The sequence below is a fragment of the Oryza sativa genome, chromosome 1 (assembly GCF_034140825.1).
Source record: "Oryza sativa Japonica Group chromosome 1, ASM3414082v1".
Taxonomy (NCBI): Eukaryota; Viridiplantae; Streptophyta; class Magnoliopsida; order Poales; family Poaceae; genus Oryza; species Oryza sativa.
The window spans coordinates 16,647,042-16,667,263 of NC_089035.1; the positions used below are offsets into that span (position 1 = coordinate 16,647,042).

General features: G+C 45.5%; 1 protein-coding gene across 23 annotated transcripts; it reads left to right on the top strand.

Moving 5' to 3' along the window:
- The first annotated feature begins 7,218 nt into the window (after positions 1 to 7,218).
- Positions 7,219 to 15,516, top strand: LOC9267988 (small ribosomal subunit protein mS47-like). 23 transcript variants are annotated; one of them, XM_066304467.1, is made up of 14 exons: positions 7,219 to 7,614; positions 7,913 to 7,997; positions 8,090 to 8,224; positions 8,330 to 8,435; positions 8,689 to 8,788; positions 8,865 to 8,970; positions 9,522 to 9,588; positions 9,871 to 9,941; positions 10,728 to 10,820; positions 12,449 to 12,516; positions 13,130 to 13,190; positions 13,537 to 13,635; positions 13,712 to 13,809; positions 15,239 to 15,516. In XM_066304467.1, exons 8-12 carry the CDS (start codon positions 9,936 to 9,938, stop codon positions 13,588 to 13,590), a joined length of 282 nt encoding a protein of 93 aa, XP_066160564.1. In that variant the 5' UTR covers positions 7,219 to 7,614; positions 7,913 to 7,997; positions 8,090 to 8,224; positions 8,330 to 8,435; positions 8,689 to 8,788; positions 8,865 to 8,970; positions 9,522 to 9,588; positions 9,871 to 9,935; the 3' UTR covers positions 13,591 to 13,635; positions 13,712 to 13,809; positions 15,239 to 15,516. The 23 variants fall into 23 exon arrangements, 21 of the variants coding, with proteins under 21 accessions (XP_066160564.1, XP_066160549.1, XP_066160554.1 ...); XM_066304452.1 differs by having other exon boundaries at positions 8,758 to 8,788; positions 9,871 to 9,973; XM_066304457.1 differs by having other exon boundaries at positions 8,758 to 8,788.
- Positions 15,517 to 20,222: the final 4,706 nt, after the last annotated feature.

Consider the following 20,222-nt stretch of genomic DNA (forward strand, 5'->3'; position numbering starts at 1 on the left):
TAAACGGCCCGGAGCGTTTGAGGAGCTTAAATAGGGGTAGCGCCTTCTCTCCCAGCCTCGATATGAACCGACTTAGGGCGGCCATGCAGCCGGTGACGCACTGCACATCCCTAAGCTTGCTGGGGGGGCGCATCCGCTCTATAGCTCGTATCTTCTCGGGGTTGGCCTCGATGCCTCGGGCAGAGACCAAGAACCCGAGAAGCTTGCCCGCAGGCACGCCGAACACGCACTTATCGGGGTTCAGCTTTATGCGGGTGGAGCGGAGACTTCCGAAAGTTTCCGCTAGATCCGAGAGTAAGGTCTCTTGGTTGCGCGTCTTCACAACCAAGTCATCAACATAGGCCTCAACATTGCTTCCTATCTGGCTACCCAAAGAAATTCGAGTAGTACGCTGAAAAGTAGGACCTGCATTCTTTAACCCGAAAGGCATTGTCGTATAACAATAAGTTCCTATGGGGGTAATGAATGCAGTTTTTTCCTCATCCTCCCTAGCCATGCGAATCTGATGATAACCAGAGTATGCATCTAGAAAACACAAAAGGTCGCACCCCGCGGTGGAGTCGACAATCTGATCTATGCGTGGCAGGGGGTAAGGGTCCTTAGGACATGCCTTGTTAAGGTCGGTGTAGTCGATGCACATCCGAAGCTTGCCGTTGGCCTTGGGAACAACGACCGGGTTCGCCAGCCACTCCAGATGGATGACCTCACGGATGAATCCGGCCTCCAGAAGTCGCGCCACCTCCTCGCGGATGAAGGCTTGACGTTCCGGGGCCTGCCGCCGCACTTTCTGCCGGACCGGCCTTGCGCCCGGCCGCACGGCGAGACGGTGCTCAATCACCTCCCTGGGGACCCCTGGCATGTCTGCCGGTCTCCAGGCGAAGACGTCGGCGTTTGCCCGCAGGAAGGAGACGAGCGCGTCTTCCTATTTGTCGTCCAGAAGACCACCGATTCGTGTGGTCTTGGACGAGCCGTCGCCCAGGGCAACCTCCTTGACCGGGACCTCGTCGCACGTGACCATCCGCTGCCTTGGGGCGGCCGGGACGGAGGTGCTGAGCCTCTCGTCGCCACCCGCGGGCTTGGACGCCGCGGCGAGGTGGTCCGCGCGCTGCTCCATACAAGCAAGCGCGACTTTGAGGTCGCCATGGACGGTGATGGGGCCACCGGGGCCCGGCATCTTCATCTGGAGATAGGCGTAGTGGACCGCCGCCATGAACTTCACCAACGCGGGCCTCCCTAGGACCGCGTTGTAGGGTAGACTGAGGTCCGCCACATCGAAGTCCACCCGCTCCGTGCGGAAGTTGGCGGAACCACCGAAGGTGACCGGGAGGTCGATATGACCCAGCGGCCAGGTGTGCCCCGGCGTCACACCGATGATCGGCTGGGACGGCCGGAGCACCATCCCCGGGGCCTTGATGGCGTCAAAGGCTGCGGGGGAAAGGATGTTGAGGGCTGCACCCCCGTCTATGAGGACACGCCCCAACTTCACATTGCAAACGGTGGGGGAAACCACCATCGCGATCTGTCCTCCCCGGGCAACGCACGGCGGGTGGTCGGTCTGGTCGAAGGTGAGGGCAACCTCCGACCACCGCGCCCGCCGCGTCGCCTCATGGGTAGGGGCCGCGGCCAGAAGCTCTCGCTTCATGTCCTTGAGGCTCCGGCGAGAAGCGTGAGCGCACGCTCCCCCATCGACGGTGGCGACGGTGGCCTCAGGCTCCTGGAACCCCAGGTCATCGTCGCCATCGTCGATGTCCTCGGCGGTGGCCTTCTGCTTGGCCTCACCTCGCCGGTTGCCGGTGGGAGCCGCCGGGGTTTTGCCCTCACAGCGCTCCTGCTTCTTCTCCTCCTCCCACTTCCTCGTCCGCTCAGCCAAACTTTTGACCGCGCGGCAGTCCGCGAGGTCGTGGAGGGAGGTGTTGTGCACGGTACACCACTTGCCGGTCGGGCGCTCCCTGCTGGGAGCGCCGGCCTCCTTCTTTTTGTCGCTCACAGGCCTCCCCTTTCGGGGGGCCCGCGAAGCGCCCTCGACGGCGAGGACGTGACCCTCGTCGTCGGAACGGGCCGACCCCTTCTTCCTCCTCCTGTCCCGCCGCCCTGACCGAGCGGCGGACCCGGGGGCGGCCGAAGCTGCCACACCAGAATCGGAGGAGTTCCAGGTCCAGGCCTCCTCCTTTTGAGCCACACGGTCCGCGAGCTCAAAAAGCTGCGCGGTGGTCTGGGGCTCCTTGGAGGCGATCTTCTCGAGCATGCGGTTGCGCCGTACGCCCCCCCTGAACGCGTAGATCACCCCGTGTGCGGGGATGCACGGTATGGTGTTGCGGACTTGACAGAACCGCTGAATGTACGAGTGAAGAGACTCATCGTCCCTTCGCTGTACCGCATGCAAGTCCGCTTCTTCGCCTGGGCGCGGATATATGCCCTGGAAGTTCATGGTGAACTGCTGGCACAAATCCTTCCAAGAGTGGACCGACGCGGGTGGCAAGTTCATTAGCCAACCCCACGCCTGACCCTTCAGGGCCATGGGGAAGAAATTCGCCATGACCCTGTCGTCACCCCCGGCGGCCTCGATCCCGGTCGTGTAGATCTGGAGAAACTCGGCGGGGTTGACGCTTCCGTCGTATTTTTCGGTGATGGTGGGGCCGGAACCTTGGGGCCAACGGACGTTCCGAAGGCTCGCCACAAAGGCTCGACAGCCGGCACCGCCAACCGGGGACACGGGGGGCCGGCCCCCGTGCCCGGACCGAAGTGGCGCTCCGGACGAGGAAGCGCCCTCCGTTGCGTGGGCGGCGCGCGTCGCGCCGCCGCTCGATATCGAGGCGGGCATCCGGCCCCCCACGCACATCTTCTTGGGTCGGAGGCGTTGACGAGGGAATGGCGGACGAACGGCGGGTAACGGCCGCCGCTCGCCGCGCCCTCCGCCTCGACGACATGGAGCCGGCGGCGGCAGCGCCAGAGGCCTCGGTGGCGGAGGACCGCCCGCCGGCGCCTAGGCGCTGCTGCGCCGCCATGACCAAGTCGGCCACGTCATCCAGCCAACGTCGGGCTGGAGTCTCTGGATCGGGGACGACGGGCGGGTGACGCAGGAGCGCGCCCGCAGCCTGGAGCGCGCCCTGGGGCGTGCCGCCATCGCCGTAGACGAGGCGGCGACACGCCCCGTCTCGCCGTCCTCCCCCGTCGCCCGCGGGCGGTGAAGTCGCGGTTCCTTCGACCTCCCCGAGCGCCTCCCCCCGCCCAAGATTTCAGTGAGAGGGGGACGGTGGGGTGCGAGCCCGACGGCGCGGGTTCTGCTCCCCGTCGTCACCGCTAGCGTTCGGAGAGAGGCTGTGCGCCACTGCCCGTTCGGCCATTAGGCTGAGCGGGAGAAGCTTGGTGCACACGAAAGAGGACGAGGGCTTAAAAAGACACGCGCGCCCCCTACCTGGCGCGCCAGATGACGGAGCGTGGGGCTCCTCACCGGGAGACCGCGCAGGCCCCCCTTTGCCGGTTCGGCCGGGGGCGCTAAGTGAGGTTCTTTGCCCTCGATCTGAGGAACGTCCGCGAGAGAGGAAGTGCACAAGACACGGGCGACGTAGATAGGTTCGGGCCGCTGGGAAGTGTAACACCCTACTCCTGTGTTCTAGTGGATCTGTGCGTGAAGGAATACAGAGAGCTGGAGAGCGAGCCAGAGTTCAGGGTCTAGCACCCATTCCCCTTTTTTCTCCTCCCTCCAGAGTCCCCTTTCTTTTTTTCTTTTCTCTTTTCTCTCCAGAGTCCCCCCCTTTCCTAGGCCTGGGCCTCCTTTTTATCTGGTCAGGGGTCACCACAAGGGCCTCCAGCTGCCTAAGAAAGGAAACATGCTTTTTACAATGAGGGCTAGTCTACAGCCGGAAGTGACCTCTGACAAGCAGAGCACACGCCTCCTGCCCCGCTCGCCCGCTTTTCCGGTGGACGCCCATTTCAACCTTCATTTAATGGCCAGCGACTTCCTTGCCATACTTGCGCTGAAGCCTGGAATGGTTCTGACCGGGACTGACATACCAACTCCAGGAGTTAGCACGCCGGCTCCGGCTAGGGACGAGAGCCAGGAAGCTCTCATCATTCCGACGGGACGGGGCGAGGCGTGTGACAGGCCGCCTGTTGCCACCTAACCCGCGATCTGACCGGTCTGTGACCGGTCACACACCGCGACTGGTCACAGACCGGATAAGCGTGCGCTGCGCCGCATTAAATGCGGCGTGGCGCGCTCGTCCAACCTGTTATAAATGCGGTTAGGTGAGCCCCGCTGTGCTCACCTAACTCACACACGTGGCGCCAAAACCACAGGGGGTCGGGGCGTCGCAGCCCTCGGGGCCGAAACGGGGGCGCCCCAGCCCTCGGGGCCGAAACGGGAGCGGCCCGACCCCTTGGGGAGACAGAGGGAGGGGTGGCCACGTCACCCTCGGGCCCGACCCCCCCCCCCCCCCCCGAGGGGGTCAGGCCACGTGGGTGACCGCGGCTACCCAAGCCTCTAGTCACGATACCCCCGGCCCCATGTCACCGACACCTGCATATACATATACACGAACACTTGTGGAATATGTGAGATTAAGCACCTATCACTATATTGGATGTTTTATTATCTGAACTTTATGCAGATGTTGTCGGTATAGAATCTGCATTTAACATCCGCCAACATTCACTAAGGTTTAGGGTAAAGGAAATAATTAGGGTAGGTTAAAAGAGTTCTAAAGAAATAATACTTGAACCAAAATTAAGAATAAAAAGAGTTCAAATAACAATGATTTTAATTTTGCTAATATAGTCAAAAGCCAGCATGATGCAGTCAAATTTTAGTTTAAAATTTGAGGATGTTACAAACCTACCCACCTTAAATAAATCTCATCCCGAGATTTGCTTAGGAGTCTTCAAAAAGATACGGGAATTCCAATTGTAAATAATCTTCCCGTTTCCAGGTTGCTTGGTCCTCTGTATGGTGATTCCATTGGACTTTAAACAACTTTATTACCTTAGTGCGAGTTGTTCTTTGTGCTTCATCCAAAATAGTAGCATACAACATAAAGAGTCTCATGAAAGAATCACATATTCATTAACCAATAATGAGTTATCTATTTCAAGGAACAATATCGGATAAATATGTAAATATAGTATGTGATACAATCATCTCTATGATTGCCTCTAGGGCTTATCACCAACAGGTATGATGGTTATGGAACGCGAAAAGACACTTCTGCCCTCCAACCGTCATTTAGGAGCTCATCTAGACCATCCACGCGAAGCCCCAGTTCGAACGGCTGTGGTAGTGGTTGGCCGAACCATGGGTTCGACCAAACCCAGGTCTGGCTCGACAGAGCCCATCTTCGGCCTGTTGCTCCTTCTCTGCGTCCTCTATCCATTTCTGTGAGTGGAAAGCCCATTTGAAGATGTTTTCTGGTAGTTTTTGGCCCACTCTTGGTATGGATAGGAATTATTCTTCACTCAAGTCTATTTTTGGTCCAACTTTGGTGGTTTATTACCTGCATACAAATATACACCAACACTCGTGGAATATGTCAGAATTTAACCCTATCACTATGTTGGATGTTTTATTTCCTTGATTTATGCAGGTATTGGTGGCATAAAGTCTGTCATTAACAACAGCCAACAGCCTCATAGTTAAAATCCTCCATTCTCGCATTAGCAAGTTGCTTTTGGTGCAAAGTTAACTGGCGGGTATATTGTCTTGTGCTAACCCCTGCTCGAGTTCGCTTTGTATTCTTGCCTTTGTGCAGTCATGAGGAGACGGCTCTCCCACTTGCTCAAGGGATCCGGCTCCCGATCCAACCAGTCGAGCGATCGGGCATCTGCCGACGTGTCAATGGAGAACACTGACGCTGTACCACAGCTCCTGACCGACAACGACCTCGATATCGTTGACAGACGAGAGAAACAAGCCTACCAGATGCTGAAGGACCGATCATTCGCTCACAACCGAGCGTACGATCCAAAGCTACTCCGGAAAACAAGTATGGATGTAGATTTTAGTGTCATTTGGAGAACCATGGGTTGGCACGCCTTTGCAACGGTAGACGAGCTTGGCTCTTGTCTACTAACTATACAGTTTCTGTGCACACTTAGGCTCTTGTCTACTAACTATACAGTTTCTCTGCACACTTAGAGAAGCAGAGGGTGGTGTTACTTTTTGACTTTTCCGTAAAGAGTTTAATCTTTTATGTAGTGGATTGAGCACACTTCTCGGTTTCCCCGAATCCTGTAGAGTCGATTTTTGGAAGGCAACTTCCGGTTTTGAGAAAAACATATTCTGTGAAGATATTTCTGGTGCACCGATTTATAAGAAACCCAGAACCAATGACATCCATAATCTAACTCTTAGGCTTATGTACAAATGGATTGCCATGTCTCTGATAATGAATTGATTATTCTATATGCCATGGTTCATTAGAAACTATTAAGTGTGGCGGAAGGGGCGGACGCTGGGCGTGTCCACGTCGGATTTTGCTACAGTAGCTACAGTGCGAGGTTGGATTTTTGCGAAAAAGCCCTCCGGTTCTTCGTAATCAGGTATAGGCCCCTCGCGTCCTGTGTTTGAAGAGAAAAAATCGCGGACAGGGGCTTCGTTGTGATATGTGGAAGACGAGGGGCTTTTTCGAAAAAATACTCCCACTAGCGCAGACCCCTCAAACCCTAGCCGCTTGCTCTCCCTCTCTCGCGCCGCTACCAAGCACTGCCGCCTCCGCCTCCCCCTCACGCCGTCCCCGTCGCCTCGCGCCGCCGCCTCCACCCCCGCCGCCGCCTCCCCATCGCGCTGCCACCTCCGCCTCCCGCCGTCCCCATCGCCGGCCGAGCTGCCGCCGTCCGTCTCCCCTCCGCCCTCTCTTCCCCCACTCTCTCCTTCTCCCTTTCCCTCTCCCTCCGCCGTCTCCTCCCCCACCCTCGCCTCCGCCTTCCCCTCGCGCCATTGCCTCCGCCTACGCAGCCGCTGTCGTCGCGTCACCGTCTCCAAGCGCCTCTGCTTCCGCATCCCCCTCGCGTCGTCGCCATCATCGTCCCCGTCGCCCTGCGCCGCTGGCGCCATTGCGTCGCCGTCTCCGACCGCCGTCACCGAGTGCAGCCGTCTCCGCCTCCGGCATCCGTCAACGACGAGGTCGGAGCGCCGACGGCTGCATCACAGGCGGCGCGAAAAGCTGAGGGCCCAATCCTGGCGGCGGGACTGCCGCGAGGTTCCGGACGCATCAACTCGAGGGGGAGACGGCGGAGGGAGTGGGGGTTGAGGCGGGCGCGGTCTTCGTCCTCCCGGCGCCAGATCTGCTTCTCATCTCCACAAGGACACCCCAGCCCACCACTCATCGGCGTCGCCATGGTCGTCGGCGTCGCCCTCACTGTCGCCGTCGCCAACAGACTGCGTTAAGAAGCCACTTCACCACCAGCAGCAGCAGGGGCATCCACCGTACGCCGCACCAATGCCTTCCCCTTCCCTCCCATCTGTGCCCTCTGGGTCACAGGTAGTCGCTTCATCGGCAGCCGCGTTGCCGTCAATGTACAAGGCCAATGACCAGCAGCGAGCAACTCATGGCACCAGAGACGGCGGTGGCGACGGTGACTACTAAACTCTTGGCACAGGAGCTTACAAAGGATGTGCAGGTTTGTGTGAGTTGTTCTTTTAAGGTTGCCATGAGGAATAGTTAATCTCGTTTTTTCCCCTATACACCATGAATTGTTGCACATCAACATTGACAGTGATTTTCATTTTTTTATTAATGCAATGGAGCAACCTAACTATTATACCAATTTACCAGGTGCTCTAATGCCACTGTTGGTGATGAAATTTTGAGAGACCCTAATCTTGCCATGTTTATGATGTTCTACAGAACCTGCATCCATTCCATCTAAAAGAACTCATCAGCTGGGATTGAAGTACTGATCAGATCTTTTTTTCTAGGTGAACTCTAGAAGAAAGTTCGAAAAATGGGACATTGCAATCACAACATTGGAACCTAATATCAACACTATGCTCATTGCCATAGGTTCTCCCATTTGTATAGCATTTAGAGATTTCTTTTTTTATAAAAAAATTGTGAACAATTTCCATAAACTCACATCAAGGTGTCTCATGCAGTGCCAAGTAAAGAAAGGGACTACAATGCTTATTCAAAGGATTATATGTCTTCCATAGTGAAGCAGTCTTGCACTAATACTAGAAGCTGCTTTAGAGATGGAGACATCCCATCAAAAATCTGCAATTACCCAATGAGTGAGCCATTTTTTCCCCATGATAACTTACTATTTCAGATATGTATTTCTATACATGTGGCACCTTTTCATTCTAGTGTTTTTTTGACTGGGCTTTTCATTCCAGTGTTGTGCCTGAGGATCATATAAATGACTCTGATCAATCCTCCACCTTAGCTGGTTGCTCTGCTTGCTGTGACCATGCCACGACATCCGAAAACACAGAGGACCAGGTTGGTTAGCCATATTTCATACTCGTTGCCCTCTGAACAATCAATAGAGAATCACTTCTAGCAATCTGTTATGATTCATTTCCAGATGCATTAATCTATTCTCTTTCTTAGTACTTTACTTGGTATTTTAGGTTTTCTTGGGGCTTAGTTATAGAATAGGGTTTTGGAGTGGGTTTGTGGAGGGGTGATTGGAAAGTTGAAACTCTTTTGCCGCGAATAAATCTGCAGTAACATGCCTATCATTTCACTTCAGAGCCAATGCATTTGGGTAATGTCTCAAAATTTGTTTTGTATTTGGTGGTTTCGGCTTTTTTGGTTGAAGGAATCTGCAATATATCATGCTTCCCCAATGAGTGAGCCATTTTTTCCCCATGGTTACTTAATATTTCAGATTTGTATTTCTATACATGTGGCACCTTTTCATTCCAGTGTTGTGCTTGAGGATCATATAAACGACTCTGATCAATCCTCCACCATAGCTGGTTGTTCTGCTTGCTGTGACCATGCCATGACATCTGAAAACACAGAGGACCAGGTTGGTTAGCTATATTTCATACTCGTTGCCCTCTGAACAATCAATAGCGAATCACTTCTAGCAATCTGTTATGATTCATTTCTAGATGCATTAATCTATTCTCTTTCTTAGTATTTTTCTTGGTATTTTAGGTTTTCTTGGGACTTAGTTATAGAATAGGATTTTGGAGTGTGTTTGTGGAAAAATTTAGAAGCTTCACATACTGGATGAATTTTTTTAGTAGTTAGCGTATTGGTTATTGGCAGTCAAATTTTTTTAGTACAACTGGTAGGAGGATGAGCTTATATTTGGCACTATTATTCAAAAGATGTTAATCTCAATCTCCCATTTTACTGTACTTAATGTTTCTTAAATGTTAAATACTTAAAATGGGACTGCAGTTGGTCACTGATGGTTGCTTGATAGCCATAAGGAAAAGAGAGACAAAAATAATTAATTCATGCAGAGGTTTCAGTCAATTGCAAATAATATGAGATTGGTTGACTTAAAATTGAGGATGGTGTGGTATGATGAGCCTCTGTTGATCTGATCATTTTCCTTTTTCATGTCAGGTTTGACACCTTTGGATTGCATACCAGAATTTTCCATGTTCTTCAGCTCTCAATAATTCATCTTCAGGTAATATGATGGTAGTCCAGGTTTTTAGATGATTTGCATCAAGGGGTGAAAATAAATTGATCAGCACTGCAACATTGATCTTTCTTATGGGTTGTCGCTTTAGCTACCACAATGCTTATTTGCAAGCTCGTGATGTGTTGCAAGGTCTAGAGTAGTCTAGTGAAACCTATGTCATAAGCGCCACAATTCCAAACCGAACCTCCCCCAGTGTACTGTTCGATGTGGCTGCTATAGTTCTTTTACTAAAAGTATGTAAATTTATTTGTTCTATGGCTTGTGTAGAGGAGAAAGGGAAGTGAGGAAAATTTGTAAGTGAAGAATTTGACAGATTGCGACGGGCACCAGTTATGCTGGTAATTTTCTTGAACCTGACACTAATTTCAGGGTACGTACATTCTTAATCCAAGCCACAACAATGTCTGAGTGGTTTTATATGTCGACCATCTGTAGTGTCTTCTTAACTGTTGATTCTGTCTCACCAAGACTGAAGAATGCATTTCTCTTTTACCTATGTGTATTCAGTACTATGAGGTCAGATATGCAGATATACTTCTTCTACTTCATAAATTTGTGGAATACAGATAAGCTAGGGCGAAGATAAATATGGCAGGTTAAACTATCCGTGGATATAAAATATGTCATCAAGCCTTAGATTTTTCAAGATTATCAGGAAGTGTATATTTCAGACTATGTATTTACTTTATTTTGTTTCAAGTGATGCAAAGCCAGATGATTTTTGGTCTTGTTTACATTGTATCGGTCCAGAGGTTTTGTTCCTTAGAATCATCTTCAATTGTATGAGCAACATATTCCAAGCTGCTCCTTTAAAGGAATCACTCGCTTTCCATATATGCAGTATATTTTTATTACACGATAACATCACTATTAATTGGTATCTATATGGAAATTAAATCATGCCAATATATCCAGTGAAACCAAGTGCTATTGGTTGATAGCAGTAAACATGTGTTTTCTCTGGCATTTTAAGTTGCAGTGTTCTGATGACTTCTAATTACTAATGATGTGATGCATATATTCTATGGCTGGTTCTGTTATTTCTTTTTATTTGAATGTAATTTGCTTCAATGATTTGATGTGGTTAAAGGAGAAAATATCTAAGGCCATGTTTGGTTTCTCAGGAGTCCAGGAGTTGGAGCCATGCAAACATGCATCATGCTAATGTCGTCCTGAGCTTCCAGATTAGGCCCTGCTGTATTGATCAATATATTCAGGTCAGTTGAGGCTCTAAATTAATTCTGATGATAATTTTTATTCTGCTGTATTTGACGGGCCTCATGCATCTGAAGATCTGGATTACTGTGGCCGAATTCGTGTTCTGATTTTGGGGTGTAAAATACTGAAATCAATACCGCTGTCCTTGCTTTCATGGGGGGTATTTGGTGATTTGGTTACTTCGATTACATCGAGTTGGAATGTCAATGCTCTCTGAACCTCGAATTTATTACTGGGTTACCGCATTAGATTATTGGCTTCGCAAGCTGGGCCTTGTGCAAATGATCCTGCGTGAAATATGCACATAATTTGCTTCCCCAGACGAGTTTCTGCTAACTATTCTATAGATCATTTGCATAACCCAGCAGCCAGCTGTTTCTCTCTTCTTCCTTTTTTCCCCTCTGAACATGTTTACTTAGGTCAATTTCCAGACATTGAAATGTCTTGCAAGATTAAAATTCAAGGTTACTCCGCTCATTCTGTTTTGAGAGAGTTCAAGGCTAGAAGAGTAAAGTTAGTAAGCAAATAAAAATGATGCAAAGAATATACTTGATCAGAGCTAAGAATGCTCTCATAAGTCATAAGTCTGAACTCCCAGAAATAAAACGTCAAGCTCTTCGAAACATGATATATGCCATTTAAACCTTAAGTGCCCCTTTCAGTTTTAAGAGTAGAAGCCATGTCTTCTTGGATTTCTTTTGATTTTCTGCCAAATGGATCGTCTCCTTTCTAGAGATCTAAAATAGACTTGCACAAAAGCATGTTGTGTATGCTCCCCAATTCTTCTCCTTCAACTACACAAAAACACAGAAGATAAGCTTATTAATGAAGAGCGGAGTGTGCCTGTTTAAATTTTACCTGGAACTAATATGAAATGAAATAAGCAGCAATAAAACGTGACAGGGATTTATCATTGCATTGAAATGCTACCTCACAGTGTTACATGATTATGATGTTTCTTTCTTCTTTCTTTTCCTTTTGGCATGATAAAATGAAAACAGGATAGAAGTTGGTTTAATTATGAAAAGGCCATGGATTTTCTACAGCATTATCTGTGGTGACTTATTTGCTACTCTTCATGCACTCAATGCTAACCAAATGCATGAATAGAATGAGAAAATAGTCCCAGGTATCGGGAAACTGTATCAGACACATGCCCATTCATTCTAACAACATTTCAGTTTGATTCTCAAAATTCTTCATGCCATCAAAGTAAATACTATCTGCACTGTCTCAAATCAACTACAAAGCTGTCAATAAAAAAACGACAAAGAAAGGGAAGAAATGGTGAAGATAGAGCTTACTACTTATTTTAAGCACATGTCTTGATTCTCTTGAGGGCTCAATCACGGACCCCTTTGGTAATTTGTATTCATCCTTGAAAAGTGAAATGAAACTGTGGAGACCAAGGTGTCAAAGACAGAAGAAACTTGTGTAGTTATCATTTTAACTCGACAAAGGTATGCTAAGATTGGAACTTACGCATTAACAAAAAAAAGTGGAACAACATTATTTACTAAATAGAGTGACAAACCTGAAACTATAATATGATTTATTTTTCTCAGCTGATGATTAGTTCTGAATCAGTATTGCTCTTCTTCACAAATGACCTCTCTCTCTCTCTCAGCATGATGACAGCATTATTTCTATACATGAGGATATTGTGTATCCGGATAAGAATAGCATTATTTGTAGGTAAGACATATAAGAAGTAAATATATTTCTAATTTATAAACTGAGAATGTATTATTAAGTGCTTTAACATGTCATATGCAGAAGTTGCTGGAATGCTAGATAATCTTGTCCTCTTTTAAACATAGCATGGGAATTATAGTAGAATCAAGATGCTTTCCTTTGCTTGGTAAAAATGTTTTGGACTGCATTTCAGAACTCAGACCATCATCTATTTCAGTGTAATTACATTATTCTGCAGAAAGACACACAAAACTGTCATGGAAATATGGAATAGATAGTTCTATATTTATAAGGCATATAGTTCTTAATTCATTTAATCAAGCCGAGTGCTATTTTGTGTGGTTCATGAATCTTTGCATTACCTGTAAAGCTGTGGTTTATATATTTCTTTGGGAGCTAGGTTCGCTTGGTAATATAATTGACTGGTAGTAATATACATTGGTTGCACTTTGAATGTGCTGAGAATGGGGTCACCTTGCATGCTTTTTTATATTCTTAAATAATGATGAATTTTCATGTGAATGTATGTATAGCATCCACATTGTTCATGTCACTGATTAGGAAAAATGTATTATTTGTTCATGTATATCTCATTTGTTCTGTGTTACTATAGGCTGGAGGCTATAGAAAAATATTTCAGCCTTGAAACAGTCAAGGACATTGTGGAAGCCATGGTGAGTGATGCTTCAGTTGTTTTATACTTCCAAATCTCTGGGCATGGTATGTGCTCCTTTTCATTTGAACATGAGTAAACAGAATGCTGTTGATTGGTACAATAGCTTTCAAGGCTACATTTTATTTCCATCTCATTATTTACTCAAATGAATCTCGTGGATATTTTTTTTTGGAATTATCAAGTATTTTTTCAAATATAGTAGTTATCGTTACCGTTTTGGCATAGATTTTGTTCCTTAGACTACCTTTTAGTTTGATCTTGAAGGTTTTGGTTCCATATAGCATATACATAAATTTTGCTTATGGTTCAAAACTTTTAAGGAGATGTTGTAAACTTGTAATCAGGAAAGTGAAGCATCTAAGTTAGATGAGGATTGTTGTACCTTGGCCATGAAATGATTGAGAGAGCCCTATCCAGTTCTGTTGAGAGCCTCACAGTGTTTGGTAAGTAAAGAAAATAGAAATGCTCACACTGCCATTGCCGATGGCTGACAGATTTTATTATATGCCTGTCCTACAGATGAATTGCAAGCTACAAATGCTTTGCTGTAGATATGAATTGCAAGCTTACAGAAAAGGTTGTGCACTGTGGGCTAAAAAGTCCCATTAACCAGGAAGGTGAGTGTTGTTTTTCTCCTTTAATATAAGAATTTGCTACCTCAATTTTTTTTACTCATGTCAGCACTGAGATATAATACTGATACATGGATTGATGCTGAATTATATACATACTCCCTCCGTTTTTTAATAGATGACGCCATTGACTTTTCCTCACATGTTTAATCATTCATCTTATTCAAAAATTTTATGCAAATGTATAAGATATAAATCGCACTTAAAGTACTATGAGTGATAAAACAACTCATAACAAAATAAATTATAATTTCGTAAATTTTTTGAATAAGACAAATGGTCAAACATGTGAGAAAAAGTCAACAGCGTCATCTATTAAAAAACGGAGGTAGTATTTCTCTAGCTTTTACTCATACGATTAAGATTTCTTTTAAATGTCAATATATCTTCTTTTTATGTATTTAAGCGTCCCTTTGTGCTTTTATTTTTGGTTTGCAAGTTGTTTATGTATTTCATTTAAGAAAGGTGTATGGATTACATGTATATAATCCTCGCAAAAAATGCATGTATATATTGTGGATTTAGCCATCTATTTTCCCTGCTCTTTCATGCTTTCAAAAGGGCCAGCGGTCACTTGGTATTGTGTGGGTGCTCTGCACATGACTATTTTTATAAATATGTAAATCATGTTTGCGTATCCCTGCATCTTATGCTAGACGTTGATTAGTTTTCAGCAAAAAATTGGGAAGTTATACTTGGTTGAAATCAGTATTTTGTCGATGGTTGTCATAAATATATCAAAAGTTCTAAACTAGAAAAAAAATGGTATCCCCAAATCTAAAATATTTCCTTATGAGTTCACGTTAAATGAAATGGCCTCATGCATATACAGATGAGTATCTAATGGAATGATTCACTCATTTACCAAAAAGATAGTACAATATTATTCATCATAGAATGCTACCATCACCGCCACTATGTTTTTTTATATTAGTAAAAGATGGATGAGCCTTTGGAGACTTATTAGTTATTAAGTTACTTATGCTTTTCTCACTTTCAGCTTGAAGGATACTAATATTAGTAATTCCACAAATGACACAATAGATATGCTACAATTTTGGCTCCACTTACACTATCCTGTATATGGCTACAAAACTGCAGCTGTGAGAAGATAGAATGGCATTACTTCAAGGGTAAAATCCTTTTTTTTTTTGGTTTATAACTTGATGAATGTGATTTTGCAAAATACTCCTATATATTGCTGCTACCTCATAAAAATACATCCATGGATCAATGTTCCTCTAGCACTGATAGGCCTAGAAACAAGGTTGTCCTTTTTTCCCTTAGTGTGTGCGCACTATGATAAGATGTTACTATTAGGGTATTAGTATGTACCTGCAGGTCTGCAGGTTCTTTTGAATGTGATTTAATTAGCTAATGTTTGCTTTCATTTCAACCTGTTTACATTTTTCAGGATGTGATGCGATGCTGAATCTAATATTGGAAAGTCGAGCCCTTTGTTCTTCAATTGTCCTATTTGCAAAGATTATGACCTTTAAATTTGTCATCAATTATTTATGACACCAATGCATTCTCTTGGTGTATGTACCAAAGCAATTTGTACGCGGAATTACTTATATTTTTTATATAATGAAAGCATTGTGTTCATGTTTGAACTAATAGTGTAACAAACTGAGGTTTTAGTAGGGGATGCTTTGCATTGATAATAAAGTGCCCATTACTTTGTAGTTACATGGGATATTTGTTACATAGAATGGATTACTGACTCAAGTCTGGTGTCATTGATATACACAGGAGAGTTAATATAGAATATATGATGTTACTAATATATTTATCAATTGATTGATTTAGTACATGGACGTATTTTAGTGTATGCAGGCAGCGCGCAATGGCGCGCCCTAGCATCTAGTAAAATTAAAGTTTCTCCTGTGCAACCTATGAGTAGGCAATGGTTACAAAGTATAAAGTTCCCTGCTCCAGTTGATCTGTTCTGTCTCTCAATTGCCTAAGGTGGTGAGAAGCGGGTGTTCTACAATTTTTAGGCGTAAGGGTAAGCCTCCGTGCACATTTACTTAACATGAGAGAGAGAGTACTCAAACTATGCACTTGTACATTTTAAATATAACAATGGTAGCAACTCCTGATCAACAACCAAGTTTATTTTCCTTTCGTCCTTTACTTGGGACGAGCAAAGGTTTAAGCTTGGGGGTTTCGTTGACGGTTGTTACAGACAATATTTGACTGCCAATAGAACTAAAATAATGAAGAATTAGCTATGCTTACAATGCATGTTTGTTTTCAAATAATATATTTCCACTTGTACTTGGAGAATAACATGTTGCAGGAATTTATCAAATAAAATAAAGAGAAATTGGAGAAAACCTCACTCCTAAACAAGCAAATGGATACGGAGGGCCCACATGTCAAGTGTAACCGCCGGAAACAGCCTTAACTGCCAAAATCGCCATGAGGTCCCACCTGTCAGCCACCCTGCCGAAGCTGGAGGCCTGTTGGGCCAGCCCAGGTTCGGCCGAACCCTGGCGGCGTCCAATCAGCCTAGCCTTACACGTGGATATCCAAGATTGCTTGCTGATGATGGTTACAGGGGTAAAATCGACATTTCGCATATCAGTAACCGTCATACCGACCCTATAAAAGGAGGAGTTCACTTCACTTCTCAACACACTCAAGCAAGCTCAATTCCTCTTCATACATTAGTATTAGTGGTATAATGCTAAGTGTAGTAGTATAGAATAGTGTTCGGAGTCCTCGGAGTCTTCGGAAGAGTTTTCGGTATGGCTCTAGCAGCTCTTGTAATCTCTTCTGTAATACTTTCCGTATTAATGAAATACTCTTCTTTATATATCTTCGGTGCTTTGCTTAGTCTTAGTACTGGTCTTACTTTATATCTGCATTATATGAATTGTGTGGGTAGCCTACCAGAGAGGTGTAATGGTGCGAGTTTAATGTCTAATTTATCAGTTGCTCTATGTCGGGTGCACGGCTATAGAGTAGTATTTAGTAATGTTAGCATGGTGCTTAGATTATTAAATATCATTAATTGGGCATATATGTTGCAGGACATTAGAGGTGGGCCGCTGATGGTGATAGCTCAGTATGGGTATTTCTCCACGTTAGTATATATTCCTAAGACAAATTCGAAGGGAGGGTACTCCTCTATATGTAGCCCCGGTTGGACGGCCATGACAGGTTGTCGTAAGTATCTCGCCAACCCAGGGTGGTCTCTCGAAGTACCAGGAGGACACTGTTAGGGGGTATTGGCCACATGATTGTATATTAGCAGATGTAAACTAAGATTTGAGTGTATATTAGAAGAATAGTAATAGAGTGCTTTATGTTTCTTCCACTTAGTTAAACTTATTTTACTAGTAATATGTCCGTGCTAACGCTACGACATTATTTATAATGTAAAGCAAACAACCAAAAGTAACAATATATGTTTCAAAAGTTTTCTGACATTATGTTCAAACAAGATCACAAGTATTAAGCACAAAAACGTAAAAGAAAGAAAAAAATCTAAATAAATAAATTATGTTCTGGAGCCTTAGCATCGACATCATCGTTAAGAACTAAATTAGATACAATACTATTGCATCGTGCTTATGGAGCATTAATGTCTTCCATCTTAGAGAAAACCTACCCATCAAAACCATCATCACTACCAGGCAACCATATGCCTATCTTAGTAAATAAAAAACAAGCTAACTTATTCGTTAGGAACCTTTGGATTCTCCCAGTTCTCTCCTCAAGCAACGATCTTATTGAATATGCCACCATCGTAATTCTGATAGACAATTGTAATATATACCATTAGGAATAATACACTGTAGTGTAGCAAAACTGATGTCTAGACTGGAGAGATAAACCTTACCTGAATTCAAAAGAAAACCAACTTACAGAGGCTACATATAAATTGTTTATAAATTATATATGTTTAAATCTACAAATAGTACTACTCCATTTCTTTTTCACAATCTTTGCCATGTACTTTCGGCATAAATTCAATGGTTAATTAATCGGGGTCCAATTACATAGAAGCATGAAAACAAACAATTTGCTTGAAAAGTTCAAAAGTGAAAAATTGAAGCTATTAGTGCAGATTAAATCAGAGCACAATGAAAAATCCAAATACACTCCACTAACCCAATTTAATTGCTAGGCTACCTGTATGGTAGCCAAACCCCTCAGCCATTAAATGCTTAGACAGATCCCTCGAGAGTAGTAGAAATCCCTAAGAAAACATGCAGTTGTCGGTTGCTAAATTATGCTTAGCATCCTAATTACATACTTACGGCAACATGATGATGGTGTTTAACCACCTCTTGCTATTTTCCATTTTGCACCCTTTCATTCCTTCGCATGCCTCCCCAGAAATTGGTGCAGCAAACACGATCCCATCTACACCTCCATACAGTCAGATTGGTTCTTTGACTTCTTCTGGACCATGGCTACATTGGTTTCTAAATTTGTTAAATTCAGAAATGGTCTCTCTGTATCATGTACATTTGCTTGTTGAAATTATAAGCACATAATGATTTAATTTATTCCATAAATAAATCATGATATTGCAGATGTAAACTAGCATGAACGCATCATTAGATCTACACATGTAAACTAAGCAGTAAAACATGAACAGATCAAATATGCGCAACATATCGAACACGTACCGAGGTGGTGGAAAGACTGGTTGCTCAGCAGGAACTACTCGCGGTTGCGGGAGTCGACGAAGGCGCGCAGCACGCGAGCGGAGAGGAAGGCGAGCCGTAGCGAACGAACAGGGAGCAGTCGCACGAAGCGCTTCCCAAAAACTTTATTGCCGCCTTCTCCCGGTGCAGGACGTCGAAGGCAGAGGTTCCGGAGACCTGCTCTCCCGATCGCTGGTGCACGCCGGCGAGCGGGATGGAGTAGTCTACGAGCGACGGCGCAGCACAGAGTAGGAGGCAAATCCTAGATTGATTTCGCGTATGTTACGTGAAGGCGGCGGCTCGGTTTATATAGAGATAGGTCGCTTGATCAGGGCGCCCGCACGATCTCTACTCCGTGTAACCGAACCGGATAAGTCGCGCGTAACTTATCCGGACTTCACGCCGTTTTCACGCACCGGATTTTTCGGAATGTTTCCAAAACAAAAACAAATCCGAATTTTCCGCAGCAAAACAAAACTGCAAAAGGAGGCTGCATCTGCGCAAGGATGAGGAGCACGACGCGCCTGCCCTTCCCTGCCAGGCGAGGCGAGGCGAGCGCGTGTGTTCCCCCTCTTCTCTCCACCACACATGCTTCAAGTGGCTAGGAGGGCATCCTCCCTTTTAAGGAGGTCCTCCTCTCCTAGAATAAGCAAGGTGGTCCTAAACTCCACATGCATGCCATCCCATGAGGTGGGCTTTTGTGATTTTCCAAATAATTAATCTTCGAATGGGTCTTAGCCCATCTATTAATTCCAACAATCCCCCACCAAATCTCAAAATCCCACTGAGATTTGCCTTTTCAAATGTACTGTTTATATACCAGCGGTTCGATGGAGACCGATTAAGGTTGAACATCCACCTAGAACTCCAAACTACACTTACTCACAACTTGAACAATGGACTACGCCTTGAATTGCAAGTCTCGTGCAAGCAAGTTTCACTCAGAGTCTTATCTAGTACTATACCGTCTGTAGACTACCCCTCGGGTGGAGCGTATAAGTCATACTCCTAGGTCTTTAGTAAGCTTCCTAGAAGATTCACCCAAAATCTCCATAGACTGCGATCAATAGTCAAGCTTACAAAGGTGAGTTCTTTCAAGAATGCTCTGCAGGATAACATCTTCGCTAATTAAAGCCAACAGAACTCATTAAGCCATAACCAACCTACCTTGCAGCTCACGAGAGTACATGCATCTTCACTTAGAGAGGGTATAGATTGGTACTCTCCTCTAGTTTACTAATGGTTTGTTCTTCCCAGGTTCTAATTCACGGGATCTCCGATCACATAGACTGGGTTACCACCATTGTATAACTCACATGGGTCTCAAACCCATCTCCTTCGATGCATTGTCTATCACATTTCGTGATAGTCCCTTCGTGAAGGGATCTGCCAGGTTTCTAGCAGTTTGGATGTAATCTAACATTATAACCCCGGAGTTTCTCAATTTCCTAACAGACTTCAATCGTCTTTTCACATGTCTAGACGATTTCATATTATCATTAGAACTATTCACTTTTACAATTACCGTTTGATTGTCATAGTTCATAAGGATAGCCGGCACCGGTTTTTCAACAATAGGCAGATCCATTAGTAGATCACGCAGCCATTCTGCCTCAACAGTAGCAGTATCCAGTGCCGTCAGTTCTGCTTTCATGGTTGACCTCGTCAAAATGATCTGTTTGCAAGACCTCCACGAAACAGCACCACCACCCAGTGTGAAGACATATCCAC

Coding starts and splice junctions, on each gene's coding strand:
- LOC9267988 (XM_066304445.1), top strand. CDS start 7,522: ATGACCAGCAGCGAGCAACTCATGGCACCAGAGACGGCGGTGGCGACG. Junction 7,615..7,912: donor AGCTTACAAAGGATGTGCAG/GTTTGTGTGAGT, acceptor CTTTTTTTCTAG/GTGAACTCTAGAAGAAAGTT. Junction 7,998..8,089: donor CACTATGCTCATTGCCATAG/GTTCTCCCATTT, acceptor TGTCTCATGCAG/TGCCAAGTAAAGAAAGGGAC.